Source organism: Vipera berus, assembly GCF_964194415.1.
Source record: "Vipera berus genome assembly, chromosome: 2".
In the NCBI taxonomy this organism is placed as follows: Eukaryota; Metazoa; Chordata; class Lepidosauria; order Squamata; family Viperidae; genus Vipera; species Vipera berus.
In genome coordinates, this window is record NC_138203.1 from 225214443 (window position 1) to 225235144 (window position 20702).

General features: G+C 36.3%; 1 protein-coding gene and 1 long non-coding RNA gene across 3 annotated transcripts in view; one reads left to right on the top strand and one right to left on the bottom strand.

The window, feature by feature from the left end:
* Positions 1–99: 99 nt before the first annotated feature.
* On the bottom strand, positions 100–13894 carry LOC308664629. Of its 2 annotated transcripts, none has more exons than XR_014025705.1 (4): positions 13815–13894; positions 2563–2695; positions 1230–1333; positions 100–852 (listed from the first exon to the last, which is right to left on the bottom strand). It is a non-coding gene; the product is annotated as an uncharacterized lncRNA (long non-coding RNA). The 2 variants fall into 2 exon arrangements; XR_014025706.1 differs by lacking the exon at positions 13815–13894 and adding an exon at positions 13584–13787.
* Positions 13895–14015: 121 nt separating this feature from the next.
* IPPK (inositol-pentakisphosphate 2-kinase) overlaps positions 14016–20702 on the top strand; it is a 40803-nt gene continuing 34116 nt past the window's right edge. The window contains exons 1-2 of the mRNA XM_081317414.1: positions 14016–14333; positions 18274–18321. Coding sequence (XP_081173540.1) covers positions 14253–14333; positions 18274–18321 — 129 coding nt within the window. The 5' untranslated portion in view covers positions 14016–14252. The remainder of the gene's footprint in view (positions 14334–18273; positions 18322–20702) is intronic.

Here is a 20702-nt window from a genome sequence, read left to right on the forward strand (position 1 = left end):
TCCTTCCTTCCTTCCCTCCCCCCCTCCCTCCCATTACAGCAAAACATACCCACAAGTGATGTTACAAATATATCTGAATAAACCACATAATCTTCCCTGAAATGTAAAAAATATTCTGGATCACATCCTTAAAACAGTACGTCTATAGTGATATTATGGTGGCAGTTCTAATACAGCTGTAAGAACAGTCCATCCATCTTGCAAGCCTGAAGTGAAGTACTAAACTAAAGATTTAAACTAAAGAATTAAAGATCGGGCTTTCACAACCCAACTCTACTAAAACAGATTCCTTGAAAGACAATGGTAAATCAAAAAGCAAGTAAATTTCCAAACCAATGAAAGGGAATATTTGTTGCTCAGGATTGAAAAAACGCTCAAATTTTCAAGATTCACGTTGGTTGGGAGAAACTACTTTTGTCACCTTTATATAATGAATTGAAGGGAATGAATGAGTGCTAATTTCTTCAAAACTGTCAATAATTACTATTTAAATTGTTCTTAATAGAGAGCAATTTTCTGGTTTATTTATGATGTGTTCTTGTGATAAAATAGTTCATTTTGCTACTATATCTTTTATTGTTTTAAAGATTTTGTTTATTGTTTGAAGGCATTTTTTGTCCAGTGTCATTCTTTGCTTTTCTTGTTAGATTTAACTGCATAAAAATCAGGAACTGTATAATGGTGAGTTTTCCATAAATTTATATCATTATTTGTTTTGTAGATGTTTATTTTTCTTTGAGTGATGTTTGGACATAGCATTCAATCTCTTTAGAAATGGATGGTTATTAATTATTTACTTAATTTACGGTATTAGCCACCTATAGTAACTTCAGTGTATTCTTATGCGTGTTCCTGTGGAGTGAAGAAGAGAGGATGGTAATAGTCAAAATACTGTTTGGAACTTCTCAAGATTCACTACAAATAATTTTTGTACTTTTGCATTTATGTGTATTTGCCTTCAAATATGATGTTTTCATATAACATATAGAATTAGCCAGCTAATAACCCCAGAGAAAGTTATATTAATGTGTTGCAGCAAAAACAAACTGTGTGGCCTCTTGAAGAGCAATATATTTATTATGGCATAGGCTTCAGTTCATCACAATATAAAATATTAAACTAGACAGATGCATACAGTACATGGGCAGACAGATAATTTGTGGGAAGGTTATAAACAGTAATGATAATGGGAAATAAAAAAAAAATACAGAGGATGATAATTACATTACCTCAGTTGATCTCCCCCAACTGAGTCAGATCTAAAAAGTATTTAGAAGAGAGACCATCAGGATATCGCAGAGCTGTAGGCTAGTCTGAAAAGCTGAAAAAAATCCTAAAAGAGTTGTAAAAGTAAAGGTGTGATATATATTTAATTAATAAATATCCAGAAATGTATCTATATACTTTCCAGGAGCTACTATATGTTCTTGTAAATCATTATAATTACAGCTTACAAAAGAAATATTGGATATAGCACATATATTCTAACATTTAAAAACAAATTCACATACCGTATGTAGCATGTTTAAAAACAAATCCTATTGTTGGAGAATTCTGAGACCAAACAGAAAGGAAATAAAGAGCATTTTCCCACCTTCTGCCTCAATTATACATAAACTATAATAGGTTTCTTTCCTACAAGATACATACATTTTTTATAAGTAAATTTGATTGAGTTCTGTTGTTACTTATTCCTGAATAAATACAGCAATAGCAATAGCTCTTAGTCTTATATATCACTCTATAGCACTTTATAACACTCTGATTCATTTACAATGTCAGCATATTGCCTCCAAGAATTTAAGTCCCCATTTTATCAACCTCAGAAGGATGGAAGGCTGAATCAAACTTGAACCTGTCAGGATCAAATTCCCGATGTGAGCAGAATTAGCCTGCAATACTGCATTCTAACCAATGCGCCACCAGGGCTCCTAACTAAAATCTCTGTAAGGGCAAATTCAATGGTGACAAGTTTATGTTGTTTTCTTGGAAAGCAAGAACACAAGACATAGCTTGCTATTATTTTCTTCTTAGAAACAGATGTAAGACCTCTTTAATATAAGTAGAACAGAGAAACAATCATGTAACTTTTAGAGAGAAGACAGTTCTGTATTACAAATGAACACTCTAACTACTCCTCTACATTAATGTAGTAATAATAATAGACATAGCACTATTGTGCATCCTTGAAATTTAAAATTGCTCTTGTGGAATCTATTTGTGAAATGCATGGCGTTATTCGAGGGCCAAGTCTTTATACTCTATATTTTAAAAATTGCGTTCTCCCTTCAGAATGCATATTCTTTAATTTTTTAAAAATAAATGTATTACGCTTTAAAAAGGTTACATGTAAGAGAGAGAATCAAACAGACTATACATTTTTAAAGTTTCGTACATAGACATAAACCCAAATTATTCTATTCATCTTAATGCTTACATACATATCAGGAGATAATGGTTGAGGGTGCACATCTTTCTCCATTTATTGAGCAGACAAATGTCCATGATCTGTAGCAAGTGGTAATCCAGCAAAGGCTAAAAGGACAAGATGGATTTACATACCCAAGGCTAGCTCTTCTTCCATTTCTTCCATCTTAGGTTGCTTTTAGGGGATTTTTTTTTCCTTTCCCCTATTTCTCCAGAATGGGCATCACTTGATATCATTCCTGGCAACTAGGTTTCTGGCTTCTGGGAGCTGTGAAATGAAGGAAGATGTCGGATATCATAATATATTATAAAGATCAAAAATATACAGTAGGTTGGGGGATGAAGTGAGTCTCCTTAGAAAGAAAATTTCAGCCATTGATAAAATAAGTTCCATGTTTGAAAATATTCTGTATCTTGTTTTTGTTTGATTCTCAATGTAAGTCTATCCATTTCAGCACAGTCCAGTATTTTCTTATTTCTTTATTACTAAGCAAAACAAATCAGCCCAGACAACACATTGTTCATTAAGCACTAATGAATTATAATAATAGAAAATTAATAAAATACTATTAAAAAGAAAGAAAGAAAATTCTGTGACAGGTGTGGGTTTCTTGCAGGCCTTTGAGAGAATAGATTTGTTAGTAGAATCTCCTCTTTCCCTGAAACAGGAGCTGGAACTGGATCCTGACAATGTTTGTGTGAGAGAGTGTGAATGTGCATGTATAGCAAGGGATGAGACTGTACAAACAGGGCTCTCATCTCAGTATTTTTGGAATCTCTCATTTCCTACGTTTTTAACAAAACTATTCCATTTTTTTGCATTTATCTATGAATTTTTAAAAAATGCTCAAGACAATGTGTAGATATTTTAATGCTTCTTTTTTCCCCAAACTACTATTTCAACGTGCATTTTTCTCTGTTTCGAGACATAATTAGCCAAGATTTTTTTCATAAATATTTAAAGATTTAAATCAGGGGAGAGGGTGTAACTTAATTTTTATCTCCATGAAATGTAAAGAAATGTGGATTGAGTTTAGATACTCTGCAATAATTAAGATTTATGACCAAAGTTATCTTGATGGTAAGATAGGTGGCCAATAAGTTTATACACACACATACACAGACACACAAATATATTTAAACACCTTAGATTCTAACAATAAATTATTAGAAAAGGTAGGAATAAATGAACCAAAAAGTACAGTTAGTACTAGAGAACTACTGATGTTAAAAGCTAAACTAAACAGTTTTACACTGTTCGCAAAGTTTCTATAAATCTGGGACCTGGAGGGGGCTCCTTTTGGAAATAATTCCCTAGTATCAATGCCCATAACAAGAATGCTTGGCTAGTTTCCATTCCAGTTATAATCTGGGACAAACAGAGTATTATTAATGTAATGATCAACATTGATTTTGAAGGGACATTTGGCATGCCAATTATATTTCCTTTTAAAATGTTGAGGTTTGGGTCAATGGAACTTCCTGTTTTATTCACCAAAGTTCTCAGATAGGCTCATCCTGACAGAGCAATGGATTAAACCAGTGCCACCAAATTAAACCTTCCATATGACAAAATATCAGTAGCTTCATTCACATGAAATAGGCTGATACCATTGCTAAGAAAAAACCAACTTAATGCCATAACAATTTGTTACATCTTTAGGGTGCCACAAAATTATAAAGTTATTATATCTGGTAAGCTTTGACAGGTAAAATGCAGGAAATACTTGCTATAATAGAAATCTGGTATTCTTCTAGCCACTAGATGGTGCTTTTTTTAACAGTACAATCAATGCCAGAGAAAGGTGTCGAAAATATTTTTCCCTTGAGGAAAATGTTCATTTATAGTTTTAATCACTGTTTTTCAAACAGTAATTCTTTCAAAATTATCATAAATGATTAAGAATAGCAGAATGTTTACAAAGTATATGTGATGTTCTTGGGAGAAAATAAATTGTATGATTCATTCATTTACTTGCAGGAATCATAACAGAGTTGAATGGCCTATAAAACTAATAGGTGCAAGAATTCTGGAAAATTTGCATATTGTTGTATTAGTCTAGTTGGTTTTTATAAAGGTATTACCTAGCTACAAATTGTTGGAATTCCCTGACCCTTTCCTGAGACCAATACAGTTATAGTTGCTTTTTCAGACAAAATATATAGTGGTACCTATTGATGGATTGCTGTTTGATCAATCTATGCTGTATAACTTTCTAAGAAACCTTGAAATATTAAACTCTACACACACCATTTACCTAAAACCAGAGTTCATAGGAAAGAATAATGATCAGATTGAAATAGTGAGCAGGCAATAATTAAGACTGAAGTCTAGTAGTAATCTTAAATATACAGTATCTCCTTTGCTGGAATGAATGACAAGATTGTGTAGAAACATAAAAGTTGCTTTTGATAATGAAAGGAAAGCTACTTTGGAAGGGAGGGAATTCTGAGAAACAAAAAACAATAAAAACAGAATATAAATTATCATTTAGTCAGAGACTCAAAAAAAAGAAGCACCTCAACAGGATTTTGATAGGTTTAGATACAGGAAGAGAATGCTGTTTCTAATGAGAGGTAGAGGAAACTATAGAAGAGACTTTATCTCTATACATTGCACAATTCTCCATTTGAAAACAATGTAAATAGTTATGAACAGGCTATAGGAGAGATGATAGGACAGGTAAATATCTATTTATACCAACCCATGTCAATGTAATTATATAATAGAAAGAGAAGAGACTCTAGCTTCCAATATTAAAATATTCAGACAACGGATCAGAAAGACAATTCCTAGCTCAAAAACATACAAAGTGTAGGCTAATTTTTAATTGTAGGTCTACCTTACAGCTATCTAAAGTGAAGCTGTAGTGTGACAATGGGATCGATTTCACAGAAGAGATGCAGAGTTGTTGGATGTTACAACCTTTCAGTCTTGTAGCTTTACTACAATTTCTCTCCAGAAATCAGGCTGGAAAAAAACTGCCAGAGAAGGTGGGGGAGAACTAGAGAAGGAAAAGATTACTGTCAGAGGCAGCATTTAATTCCACTGTTCATACACAATTTCATACAAACATTGAAATATCCCTGGACAAATTACACATCAATGATGTCAGTAGAAAGTTGGCTCAAGCCCTACACTATACAAAGCTAAGCAGGGTATTTTGAATGCGTATATTTTTTATGGGGATTTGTTTAGATTCAAAATCAGGGAACTGTACATATAGCAGATATAGAAATATGAAGTCAAATAGTCCATAGTCAATACACTGTAACATCTCCTTTGGAGAAAAAAATAGCAACTTCCAAACATTTTCTGTCCCCAGTTAAGAACTTTTACCTTTCCTATAAGTATTTTATGGCTGAACATGTTTTAGATGAGCTTTCTCAGATCACATGCAGTTTGGGAGAAGTGATAAGAGTTGTTTGGCAAGGTAGACAATGGAGTTGGAGGACAATCAGAAGGGTCATGGTAACAAACTGTCTTCTGAAAATGCACAGTGGGCATATACTATGTATATGCTAAAACATAAACGAATGTTCAATATCGATTTGTCTTGCTTACTTATTGGGCCTATTTAATGTCAACTATGTAAGAAGCAAATATGGGAAAATAATATATCACCCTAGATAAGCATTGCACAAGGGCAATGACATTCTGGCTATTATTTTTACTATAAAAACCCATAATAGTGTTGTTCTTGGAAACAAATAATGCATTTGTAGACTTAAGGTTTGTGATGCTTCTATGCAACTTAATTCTCCAGAGATGTTTATTGCTATATTATGAAATTCTTACAGATAGGCAACTACAGACTTAATAATATATTGTTCTCAGTTGCTGATTAGCTAAAGTGAAGATTTCAGCTTATCAAAGCAATATAGAGGAAAAGCCCTTTAATTACCTTAAGGTTTAACGGTCATAGTACAAGAGACCCAAAGACCTTGGGTGGGATTATTTATCCCAGGAATGTTCTTAAAGTTTCTGTTTAATCTCTTTAATGGAATCTATTGTAAAGAAACATTGTATGACTATTTCATAAAACTATATAAATAAATAGGTTTAAAACAAAATATCTAACTTATGGATAAGCACAAAATATTTTGTGTTGCTAAAAACTTGAAGAAAATTTATTTACTGCATGTGTCCACTAAGAGTGGACACCAAATTGATTCATGTATCTTAAACAATACATTTTCCCTGGTCACAAAAATGCAATATCCTTAGTTCAATTTTTCCCTATATTGCCCATAATACTCTACACAATCATTTCATATGACATTAAAGTTAAACTATGAAAAATCAGGAAAATTTAATTACATAAAAAGAACTCTGTTGGATGAGATCTTAGACCTGCCATTTTGTTTTTGGAATAGATAAGACAATACCCGTGGAAAGTTGCTGGATATCAGTGCCTGTTTTCCAGCAATTGGTAGTAAAAAAGTTAGAATATAATGAAAGAAACTTCCAGTTAATTTATCTTATAGCCATTGATAATTGTATATGCTAAAGATTTATTTACCACCCTTCCTTTTAAGACTATTCAAACTGATGCCAATCTTTATGTTTTTCAGTAGGCAATGCCAAAGTTTAGCAATTCATTACTTGAAAAAATACTTCATTTTCAATGTTTTGAGTTTTTCCCCATTCAGATCAATCAGATGACCTGGCTTTAATATTTTAGAGAGAAAAATATCTATCCAGTGTCTTCATGTCAGACACAAACATAAAGTATGAATAAAATGTAATCTCTTTTATTAGCCCTTCAAACACTGCAAACTTTCCTCACATGAATTGTTTTCAATTTCTCAATCATTTCAATTACCATCTTCAATGTATTTTTTTCTAAAGTATCTTTTCTGAAATGTACTAACTTGAATTGTACACACTTTTTCCAGTATAGTTGCACCACAGAATTTTTGGGAATCACTGTAAATTTTATCACAGTTTTATTTTTCAATTTTTCCCACCCATGAATCCCTTTTTCAGAAAAGCTAAATGTTGAGTAATTCCAAATGTAATGTATGTGATTTCTTGGAGTCCAATCTTTGAATAACCACATCTAAGAAATCTTAAAGGAAAAGCAGTACTATATACTTGCAATAGTTTTGGTAACTAACAGGTCAAAAACCTGCCTGGCCTAACTGTTACACAAAACCACAGAGACCCGTGAATGTTTTAGGAACAGTTCTTCTATTGTATCAGACCTCTTCTCTTTGTCCTTCCTCCTTCCTGGTCAGTTGTTCAGAGTTGCAATTTTTGCTTAAAATTCTGATGTATTACTGACAATCATAACATAAGGTATCTAGATGTGAGTGAATCAACTTCCTTTTTGTCTGCTGAGACTTGAACCTTTGGACTGCTCTGTGGCACTCTATATAAATTAAAGGTGAAAAAAACTGAAACCCATGTTATCTAACCTCAATAGTGGCATTTAAAGTACTGGATTGCCATTAAAGGTAAAGGTAAAGGTTCCCCCGCACATGCGTGCTAGTCGTTTCCGACTCTAGGGGCCGGTGCTCATCTCCGTTTCAAAGCCGAAGAGCCAGCGCTTGTCCGAGGACGTCTCCGTGGTCATGTGGCCGGCATGACTAGACGCCAAAGGTGCACGGAACGCTGTTACCTTCCCACCGTAGTGGTCCCTATTTTTCTACTTGCATTTTTACGTGCTTTCGAACTGCTAGGTTGGCAGAAGCTGGGACGAGTAACAGGCGCTCACTCTGCTACACGGCACTCGGGATTCGACAAATCATAAAACTGAGCACAGCCTTATAGAACTAATTGAAATACAACTTTTAAGTGGGATGACCCCACCATTAACTTTTCAATAGTGGCATTTTCTAGGCATTCTGATTATTTGCTTCTAATTCAGTGAGAATATTTTTGATAGAAATGTGTATATGGAAATTAATTTTAAAGAAATTTACATAATATATAATCCAAAAAATCTACAGAAACAGTTTGGAAGTTTGGCATATTTGTAGGCATAGATAAAAGTCCAAATCCTCTGAATTCACTAAGTTTATCATTAGGGGGCAAAGCTACTCGCGTCCGTGGCAATCCTTAAGCCACACGTGCCTCCTGGGTGGTGCTAAATGAGTAACAGACGGACTGGTAGCCAGACATCCGCGAGGATCTCCTGGCTTCACACACAACTCCACAGTCCTTTTAAGGACTAAAAAAATAGCAGAAATAACAGAAATAACAAATACCAATACTAAAATGATTCGGAATATTGGAAGTTCAATATGTATATGCCAACTTAACATCGAAGGCAGTAGTAGATCAAAATGTGAACATCTCTCCAAACTACTACTTGAAAACTATGTCGATTTGGCTGTGATCCAGGAAACACACATTGAGAATGAACAGCAGCTTAAAAGCAGAGGAAGAATACCTGGATATGACGTCTTAGGCGCTATTTTTCATCAAACTCTGATAACATACGTGCGTAATAACATTGAAAACGCATATTTATTGGAAACAAGCAGTGAGGATAACATCTACACTATCACAATTAAGATTGGAGACACCCAAGTTATGAACATCTATAAGCCCCCTACTATCTCTTGGCCTACTATCTCTTGGCCTAACACAGTTCTTCCAAGGATTCCACACCCGGGCATCTATATAGGAGATTTCAATAGCCACCATACCCAATGGAGATATATGCTTAATGATACTAACGGCGAGACCCTCTGCGAATGGGCAGAGCAGAACAACCTATACCTAGTTTTTGATGCTAAAGATTGAGGTACTTTTAAATCAGCTGCATAGAAGAAAGAGTATAACCCTGACTTATGTTTTGTTACACAAGATAAAACCAAACCTGTACCTGCCTCTCGGCAAGTGCTACCAACCTTCCCCCATAGCCAACATAGACCTATTATCATTAAGACAGGAATAAAGATACCTATTATCAGATCTATACCCCGACCAAGGTGGAACCTGAAGATGGCCAACTGGGAAAAGTTTACGATGGACCTTGAGAACACAATAGGACGTATCCCGGCAGTTAGTAAAAGCTACTTGGTTGGAGCAATCATGTCATTGGCTAAAAAATCCATCCCACGTGGCTTCCGCAAGTAATATATCCCAGGATAGAATGAAACCTGCGAAAACCTGTACCAAAAACATCTAGAGAATGGTGATGCTGAGATAGCCAATGAACTTCTTCATAACCTTGACCTGGCGCGCAGGCAGAAATGGGAGCAAACTACGTCTGGACTAGACTTTAAACACTCAAGCAGGAAGGCATGCTGAATGAGTGATACTTATGACTGGTCATTGAACTGTTATTGCAGCATCCTCATGGTTACATACAATCTTAGTGCTTAGTAGTCAGCCCAGATTTCCAATTGTTGCAGAATCCTGTGCTCATGGGATCATGATATGCAACTTTCCCTTCAGCTTCCCAGTTGGTGGGGAAGCTGGCAAGAAGTCAGAAGTCGCAGTCATGTCGGGCCCTTACTTAACAACCTGAAGTGATTTGTTTAACAATGGTAACTGGAGACTGCTGAAACTGCCATTGTTAAATGACAGTCATGTGATGCTGCACTTTATGCCCATATTGTTTAGTGGCATAAATTCCACTCCCAATTATTGCTATTAAACAAAGACTAGCTGCATAATAAAGCTTATTTAGTGGACTCTGATTTAGCAAATTTTGGCAACTGACAAACTATATATAGACATCATTTCAAACAATAAATTGCATTGTAATGGAAGTAAACTGGATGATTCACATAAATTAGTATGATTTAAATAATTATATGCTTTTGCAACCAGGACAATTCACATATTTGCTTGTTTTACATCAAAGTGTAATTATTTGAAGCAGCATAAATTGATGCAAATTATACCACTTGCATAATTACATAAATGACATAAAAGTGTCTGAAATAATGTACAGTGAGATTTGACACATTTCAGTATATTGGAAGCCCCCATCCTGAACTGAACTGTTAACAATGAACTCTTACTGCATGCAAATAATTTATTAAACAATGGCCAAAACAGTTTCTTTTAGCAACGATGTCATATCTGAACTGTTCTGAATTGTTTCATTTTTTTTCTATTTTCCATTCCAGGAAGTGAGTCATAGTAAGGGATAGATGTATAAGCAAAGGGCAATTGTTGGGAAATATTTAACTAAAAATAAATAAAGCACTTGGAATTCTAGCAAACTGCTAGAATTTTGGCCCAGGATCATTTTCTGGACACGTTTAACTGTGATGTTCAGGGGGAAAAATTAAATGCACTGCTGAAGAATGTGGAAGAAAATTTACAACCAGCTGGTTTCTCCCTAATTATGGTAATAACTGAATAAAGCCCCTAGTGACTTTTGCTAGATGCTCCCTTTTGGCTCCTCTTGCCATTAACAACAGTGCAACAAATCAAGCAGCTAAGGACAAATATTTGCTTATAATTCTGATTATAAGATACAAAGAATCATTCCTTCAATGGAAAGTTAAATGAACCATAGGTGTTCCCTGATTTGTTTAGCTCAAATTGACAAATCATGTGGAATAATGGGGCAGAACACAGTAGCCTGCTTATGTAGAATAATCCTGAATTATGAAAAACATTAGCTTAACATGTCTTGTAATTTAAGTCTCTATGAACAACCATATCTAAAGCCCAATTATGGGATCAAAGAATATGAATTAAACCAATTTATAGCAAGACATAGTTCTTTCATATAGAATTGTACATTATTTCCACAAATTAGAACTCATTTTCCCCAAATATTACAATACTTTTAATATCAATACAGATATCTTGAACAACCAAACATGCCATTTACAAATTACTTGTTTATAAATTCTAGTTGTGAATCCAAAATTATCTGAGTAGTCTATGTTGTCTTTAATGAACATATTCTCGTTATTTTGTTTTTCATGATGAAATTGGCTCCCTCATGTTTAAAACCACAAGACCATATCAAATTGTGGGAAGTCAGCCCGCAGGGAAGGAAATATTAAAAAGGGCAGAAAAATATATTTTCCCTAAAGGATTTTAAAGAGGTAGAAAAGCATGCCCAGTTTTTCTTAATAGCCCCAAGTCTCCCTCCCCCAAGCAGAAACCAGCTCTATAAACCATCCAGGAAGGTTGGAGGCCCTCAGCTAGACTATTAAAAAGAAAAAGACACCTAAAATCTACATACCCTATCCAAACTCTAAGGCAGGACATAATAGGATTAACCCACAGATGCCAAAGGGCACACCCAGACTCAGGTCAGAATACATGACACAGGAAATATGAAGCCTCAAACAGGAACAGGAAACAACTCCAAACAACAGGCTCCAGAGGGTATAATTTTATTAATTTTGTTAATGTGTTTTAACTTTTTTATTGTGTTTTAACTTATTGTAAGAGTTGTGGGCATTCTGTTTAATCCCTTTTAATTTTTGTATTTTGTATTTTAACATGCATTGCCCTGTTCACCGCCCTGAGTCCTTCGGGAGAAGGGCGGTATATAAATAAAATTAATAATAAATAATAATAATAATAATAAAAACCCACATCCTACATGTGCCCACTCTTTTTCTTACAGAGCCATCTTTCTATCTGGCTCTCCTCTTCAATAAACTGCAACCTTCTTTCTAAAGCAGTTGTCATGTGGTTTATTCCCAGCTTGGACTGAACCATGATGAAGACTTTTCCTTCAACAAAATAAGATTAGTTTTTCCAGAACTAAATATTTTAAAATAATATGCCACCAGAATTTTGAAATAATTCCTGTCTGAAGTCTAGGCACAACTATTTAGATTTTGCCTCTTATACTTTATATATACATAACTTGCTCCATTATTGCTCTGAAATCCATTTTCTTTTAAGTTGCAGAGTTATTTTAATGCAGAGTTTAACCTCAGGACAAACAAAGTTTACTACTTTACTGTTCTGTAAGTTGCACTGGCAGACTTTTTAGTTGAGGTGTTAATACAATTTTTAATAATAATAACAATAGCCTGGGCAAGTCCATCATTTTTTTTACATGACTGAAGCTATGAGGTTTCAATTTGATTGCCCTTGGGTGCCAATCTGCTATTATAATCTTATTATTATTATTTATCCTAGTTCTGTTGGTTTTTTATCTTGTTTTTCATTGCCCAGAACTGCAATTATGAGATGAGTAGCTACTGTATATAAATCACTTGGACGGATTGCAACCCCTGGATCATTTTGTCCAACAATCTGTTTTCACAGCAACCAACCAATTGCACAAGGATGTCCATTAGTCTTCCAGCAGATGGCCTTCAGAGGCAGTAACACTGCCATCAAAGCCAATAGACATTGATCCCCATAATTTCCTGAGTTTGCTCAACCCTTTTTGAGGCCAGTCAAGTTGGTAGTCCACATTACGCATCTTAATTTATTTTATTTTTTATTTTATTTTAATTCCATTTATATCCCGCCCTTCTCCGAAGACTCAGGGCGGCTTACAAGCTTAGCAGTAGCCTTCATTCTATGTATATGCCTGCTTATTAGGGCTTTCACACACACCCCAAGCGGCATTATTACAAAGTCAGCTTAATTGCCCCCAACAATCTGGGTCCTTTACATCAAAGGAAAAAGGTTCAGGATAAACATTTTATCCAACATTTATCTAGATTATGATTAAGAAGGAATTATCGCTTGAGGCTTCTGGCATGAACACCAAATGTTCTGTTGTTGCCATCATGTTTTTTCCTAAATAGATTGAACGATGGAAACTATAGGTGAGCGAGCTCACATTTGAATATCCATCTATGGAAAGAGCAAGATTTTCTGGGGAAAAATCCTAATAGCACATCAAAAGTTTATACAAAAGCGCTGTCCCTTTGTTTTGCAGCAAGTAAGGATACTGTCCATTTTCCCCTCTCAAAATTTGATTTCATATTAGTGTATGCATCATATTTACTAATAGTGGAGCAGGGAAACAACTCTCTGCTAAACTTTTCCTGAACTGCTATCAAAACAGATCATGCGTGCCTTGATGGACAAAATGCAAGACTCCATATAAGATGCCTTCACATAGTGCCACAACTGAAAGTGGGTTCTTAAGGGCTTGGAGTTGATGCAGCTTAGATGCTTTTTAAAATTTGTTACATTCTCCAAACCTTTAGTAAGGGACACTTAACACGAATAGCATTATGTAGCAATTTGTACTAGCCTATTCAGATCTACATTCCACTGAGCTTTATCTGCGTTAAATTCTGTGCCGTGTCAATCTTCACTGCTGGTTTAATTTAGGTTGACTGTATTATCCTATGACTCAAGAATAAAAATACGAACATAGGCAGTTAATGAAGAAAAACAAACCATAACCCTTTCCGAAATCATTCCACCGTTTAAAGTAATCCAACTCCTCGCTATATTACCCCCAATATTCTTCTGCGCATACTCAGTAAAGCTGGTGAAGCCCTCTTTTTTTTCCCCAAGAGCAGAACTCGCATGTTTTTAACAGGCCACATTCTCGCGACCACGGCAGCGGAAGCTTCTGCCCTCATTAAAGATGGCTAATTAAGGAAGTCCCACCCCTTATTCCTTGCATTATTATCATAGGTTGGTGGCTTCCACTTGCCCGATGGCGGAAGGTGGAACTTCCTGTTCTGACCGGGGCGCCAGCTTAGCGTGTGTGTGTGTGTGTGTGTCGAAAACTACTGAGTGGTTGACTCGTGAATGACGATCAGAGGATCGGAAAAGGTGCTCTCATTGCTATTTGGGTTTGTGGGCGGGCACAGAGGAAAGCGATAAAAGCCGAGGAAGAAGAAGAAGAAGAAAGAGAACGAGCCGGAGGAACCTGCCCGGAAACCGTAAGGAAGGTGCCGTTGGCCGGAGGATGGAAGCGGAGAAGATGGATGAGAATGAATGGCGATATCACGGGGAGGGCAACAAGAGCCTCGTCGTCTCCCACAGACAGGTAACGGCGCTGAGGGGGGGGGGGCACGCGCGCAGCCCGCCGTTCGCCTCGCGCTTGTCTCGAGGCGGCAGCGGCGGCGGCCAACGGCTCTCTGGTCTCGGGTAGCGCTCCGCCCCCCCTGCCTCCCCACGGGTCTGTCTGTGCTCCGGCCGGCGACCCCACCGTTACGCTAATGGGCCGGGAGGAGGAAGTCCTGTCAGTCCCGGCCGGTTCCTCCTGGGATCTCTTCCTCCTCCCCCCCCCCCCAACCATGCCAGAGAAAGCATCCCTCAGACTTGCCGAGCGCGTTTCCGCTCCTCACCGCCCCCCTCCCCCCTCCCGCCCTTGGCTGGTGGGAAGTCGCCGGTGGGTCTCTTGCCGCCCCGTTCTCACATCCTTCGAGCGGGTTTTCTGCCTCTTTCCGCGCTCTTACAAAGTGCAGTTTGTAAGAGGTTTTAAAAAACCACAAAGTGGTTTTAATTTTTTTATAATAATTAATAATAATAATAATAATAATAATAATAATAATAATAATAATTATTATTATTATTATTATTATTATTATTCAGTTCCACTTTCCGTAAATACAGATCCTGAAAGTTAAGGGTTGGAATGCAGAATTGAAGCAAGATTTTTGAAAACGGTCAGAGGAAGCAAACTGTCATCGGTTTGGGAAAGCATGTCTTGGGGTCTCCTTGATACACAGAGGAACCGCAATACTGCTGATCGAGATGGAAACATTTCACCTCCGCCCAATATCTTGAATGGTGAAGTTATACTCCATCATAAATCCAGAGTCCTTGAGAATTCTTAGCAGAATTCTTCTTGGAAAAACTCCTAAAGTCGGTGTAGAAATAGGCTGGAAAGCAAGTCCTTTAAAGCTGCATGCAAAAGTGCCTGAGTCATACTTTTAAAGCAATTGCGTTTGACATCAAGAGCTAAGTATGTAGGAAAGCAAGCTGCTATGATGTCCTAGAAGAGGCATTACGGTATTCAAATGACCTCTTGTGTTTGAGTCAAAGTTCCTCTGTCCAAAAATATTAGGAAAAATACTTTTTATTAAAAAGTCAATAAAGCCCCTGTTGGAAACTCCGGAGACCTGCCGTGTCGTGATTTCATTCTTTGGCACCTTCTCCTTGTTCTTTTAAGAAGTAGTGTACTGTAGAGATTAATGTCTTAGGCTTAAAATTTTGTCAAACTACAAAGAATGTTGCATGACACATCATTACATCTTAGCTTAAGAGGTAAGCTATTTCTTAAATGAGGGATTAGCCAATAAATAATACACATTAAAGGATTCCTGGCATTCTTATAATTGTTTATTTTTTCAAAGACCTTCTTGAAAAACAAATGTGGGACAAACATGTACAATGTGGCATTTGGAATTCATTCCAGCCCTGTTATCAGCAGTCATCTGTAGTTGGTTCTGTGTTACAATGTTTCTCTGTGCTCCCCTCATGTTGTATCTGTCTGGGATGTATATAGGTGTGCACTGGGAAACATGGAGCAGGCTGCATATGCTCTGCTCATGTGGCTGGGAAGGAGGAGGGAAGGGCTCAGAATAGCAGAGTCACCGATTTTTGGAGTCGTTGCCCTACGGCCTCACCCTTAGGTTTGTACTGATAGAAGGTTTACCTTGTATAACATTCCTTTCAAATATTCATTTGCGTTATAAAGAATAAAAATATCCCATTTTATGATAACTAACTTCTTTTGTACTAAGAACCACATTACAATGTTATCATTTCTTTGCCAAGTTTTTGGGAGGAGCAAGATAAAACATACTTGGTAAAGCACAACATTGCATCCAATTGTGATTTGTAAAGCCATAGTTTATTTTATTGCATGAACCAACATGTGGCAAGCCATTATTAATGAAATTATTGTTTGCGTAATTTAGCTTGCTCTTATTTGAAAGCATCCCATGATTTGTGATGCTGCATCCCCAGAAGTGGCTATTTGTAATAGTTCCTTGAAATTCTTTACATAGATTGGGAAGGAAATGATATAATCAGAAGTTTGCCTACTGTATACATCATGAAGATGCATCGTGATAACTAAGATTAATGTTAATGATCAACTTATAGCCAGCATTTAATTTTGGTTACTTTTCTAGTCACAAAATAATTTTGTTTATACATTAATGGGCTTCTGTGGAGTAGTGGAAAATACTTACGCCTAGAGAAGTATTTTACAAAGTAATTTATATTCATTAATACTGGCTCCAATAGAAAATGAATAGAATGAAAACAAAACCCAAGGTTTTAGAGTTTGCATTTCATCCACTAACTGCCTTAAGCTGATTCTGTTCTTTTCTTCATAACAGAGGTTGAACATGTATATTGAAGAGTTCAGAGCAGGTTCTGCTGCTTTTTTTTCTTTAGGTTTATTAACCTAACAAATGCCATTGCCTTCCAAGTGTATAATTATACTAGACATCCAATGACCCGTTGGACCATCATTTCAGAGATATTCCCTTTCTCAAACAGGGAAACTGAATGACCACAGACAGACAAAAAAGCAATGAGAGAAGGAATGATTTCCAACTTCCTGCAGGTTTCTCCATTGACTTTCCTTCCGGGAAACTGACAGAGAGCGTGGGAAATGACAATCACATGATTGTGGCTGACTATAACGTTGCTGAAATGGTCACAATTTTGCCAAGTTTCAGTCCCAGAGAGTAATGGGTCTTGGATTTTGGATACAATCTTTAAGTTAGCCCATTTGAGGTTCCTTGATTCAAAAATTATTGCCTTATGATGTGCCATTTTGCTTAACTGAAGGTGACCAACAGACAAACAGGAGAGTTTTAATAGTATGTAAATAGTTTAGTAGCAATGCTAAATATACAGTATTAAAAGTTGCACTCTCTTCTATTCCAAACATTGGGATAAGTTGAATATGAGATTTATAATTGTCTGTAATGCCAAGTACTATCTTTTGATATCTAAATACATTTTTTTTACTTTTAGTTATCTGAAGTTTTAGCTAGAAGTATACACCTTTACACTGCCACTCATCTTTAATACCTCTTTAAACAATGGTGGTTTTAATTGCTATATAGCAGTATGCCCATGAAATGGGAGATGCATTTTATTGGAGAAAAAAATGTTGCATCCAAAAGATTTATTTAATGGGTGGACCATGTTTCAATGGGGCAAAACTGAAACCAGTTTGAGTTACTTGATTTTTTAGTTATGGGAAGTTTCTCAGACTGCGGAAATCCAGATGACTGGATGATAGAAACGAGAGAGAAAAAATCCTCAAAGTCTTTGCTGCCATTTAGAAGTAGTTGTCTGGATTTTTGCAGCCCAGATCTGGTAGCTTATCCCCAGCCTGTCTTGAATTCACAGTACAACAATAATTTGTAATGGGTGATATAACTATTTTAGTTGAAAAGAATCTGAGGAGAGAGATTATTGGTGATCTGACTCTGTGTTATTGATGTATCGCAAACATCAACAATTTCTTCTAAAGTATATTATTAGTATTGTGCAGTTCATTAAGAAGCTACTTCAAACATGATTGAAAACAGTTTTTTTTGTTGGTGGTTTATTCCAAAGATTAAACTTGTTATCAGAAGCAGGGACTATCTGCCTTCCTCTAAATCGTTACAGTTTACCTGCACATAAGTTGTATCAAACATCTTTGCTGTTACCTTCAGTTCTTCATGTGGGTTATTTTTTCATCCATGCACGTAAAGTCCAGAATGATAAGGATTGTCCCTACTTGTCCCTTATTTTGAGCTCTGATTTAGTCACTTGCTGACTGAAACAAGTCATGTTCTGATGAGTTTCTGCCTCATCATCCGAGAGCTGCATGCTGTATAAAATTTATTTGCCTATATTCATTCTTAAAGAAAAGGGATTTATTTTGTTCACTTTTATTTTAACTGGTATCAGCCTATTCAGCAGTTCAAATTACCAAATCGTGTTAATTTTGCACTTTTTTTACATTCTAGCATTGCATAGTACTACGCTTCTTGAAGTTTCCTCCAAACCGAAATAAGGTGAGTTTAATGTTATTTTTTATTATTTTGCTAAAGAGAGATACTATTTATTTCACATTGCATACCAAAGTAGGAGAATTGTGTACAACTGCACTATATATTACTTATCATTTGCATTCTGACTTGCAAAGATCAATGGAACAATGGAAGACACTAGTCAATGGTAATAGATGGGAAATCCTTCAGGCTCTAGCACACTGAAATCAAGATGATTTGTAGTGAATACACCAGAAGAGTGAAGAAGATTTTAGAATTCAAACTCTTTGGTGGAAATATTTATTTATTTTATTTATTTATTTGATTTGTATACCGCCCTTCTCCCTAAGGAAGGTGATTAGCACCTGGACAATTCCAGTCGTTATATATCCAGTTGGAATGGTGGATTAGACTCGAGCTGAAGTAGAAGCTCTGGATAGAAAGACCAGAAAAATAATGACAATCATGTCCTTCATCCACGCAAAGGCGTTGACAGACTCTGTTTACCATGGAGCATAAATGGGTCAGGAATATTGCAAGTATATCAGACACTTAAAGAAGAAAAAAGGACATTGGAAGAACATCTAAAGGACAATGTAGAAGATGTATTGAACATAGTACACCATGAAGGCTTACTGAATACCAAAGAGATTAAATTATATATATAAGAGAGACCATCTGAAGAACAGAAAAGAACTATGATGACAGGGCAAAATATTACATGGCCACTGCATTAAAAAATGAGTAGGTATAGCAGATAAAACAATAAAGAATACTTGCAGTTTAGGGTTGAAATGACGGGATAGGGTCAGATAATAACAGGATCTGGCAATGCCTAAGAGCAGGAAAGTTGAAGAAAGAGAGAGGGGGGCTAATTCTCAATGCAGAAGACAAAACATTAAAAACAAATGCATATAAAGCCAGAATTGGAAAGAGAGCAACAGACAGCAAATGCTGTCTCTGTAAAGAAGCTGAAGAAGCAGTGGACCACCTAGTTGAGTGCTGCAAGAGGTTTACATAGACTACAAACAACGGCATTTTCTATTGATGGATTGGTAGAAATGTTTCTGATTCAACTGAAATTGGAGATTCTGCCTGTAATGTGCAATTCAAGATTTGTATCTGCTGATTTTCTTGGCTATGGTTGTTATTTGCTACTTTATTATTTCCAGTGCTTTTTTGATCTTCTTGGTTTTTAGATCAGATCTGAGCATTTTACAGTCCCAGGGCCACATCTGTCTTGCGGTGTTGGCATCAGCATTGGGGTATCATTATCGGGGGCGGTGATACAGCATCAGTGGAGGGCAGAGGGCATCATCATCCCTCCACAACAGTTCCAGTTTCTCTTGTGGCTCCTTGGGAAAATTAATTGCTCACCTCTGCTCTAGGTCATATTTCTTGATTAGGTATTGGTCTTGTTCTTTAGCTTCTTTTCTTCTATGTGTTTTAACTTGCTTGCATTTGATCTTAACATTTTGATCGTATTTTCTAACCCAACCTTCCATTTTGCTGATGTACTGTTTGGTTTATTTCTTGTTGACTGATTTTGCATCCAAGATCTTCAGTTATAATTGCAACTATGCTGTGTATCAGTTGTTTCGTTTCTTGAAATGAGTCGGTGCTTATTTTTGATATTACAATATTGGCATCATTTAATACCTGTGCAGGGACAGTCGGTTTGGTGTAGTGGTTAAGAGATCTGGATAGAAACCAGAAGACTAGTCTCAGCTTAGGCACAAAGTCAAATGGATGACCTTGGGCCAGTCACTTTCTCTCAGGAAGGAGGAGGAAGGAGGAAAAACCTTGCCAAACAAACTGCATGGACTTGTCCAGGCAGTCTCTGAGAATCGGACATGATTGAACAGAAGAAAAAAAAAACACCTTTGGCTAGCTGTTTTTTGTAACAAGCTTCAAAGCAGTTATTTGTTTTCAGTCTTTGTATATTTGCAACAGGTAAGCAACTTTTTTTTCCAATAGTCCTGTAGCTGCTGACCCTGGTTATTCAGTCACCAGTTTTGAGTCCTTGTAACCCACTTGTTATCTGATGTGCAGGAACTCCATCACTTACTGCTGGCCTTGTTGATCCGGGCAATGACTGATTTGGATGACAAAATCACCATCAATCTATTGCAAAGGCAGCTTCAGTTGGAACAGCTTATATCTTATGACAATTCTTGTAATATTATTAATCAACGACATCTGCCTAACCCAATTCCTTGGAAAGGACTCAATAGGTAGACAAAAATGTCAGATCCCCTATAAATATCTGGTTTTGACCAACCATAATAATATTTATATGGTGCCTGACTCCCAGAGATTCTGAGTGGTTTATCAATTGTTTAAAAACCAATTAAAACAAGAAAGCAGTACCAAACAAAAAAGATGGCAGAAACAACAAACTCAGA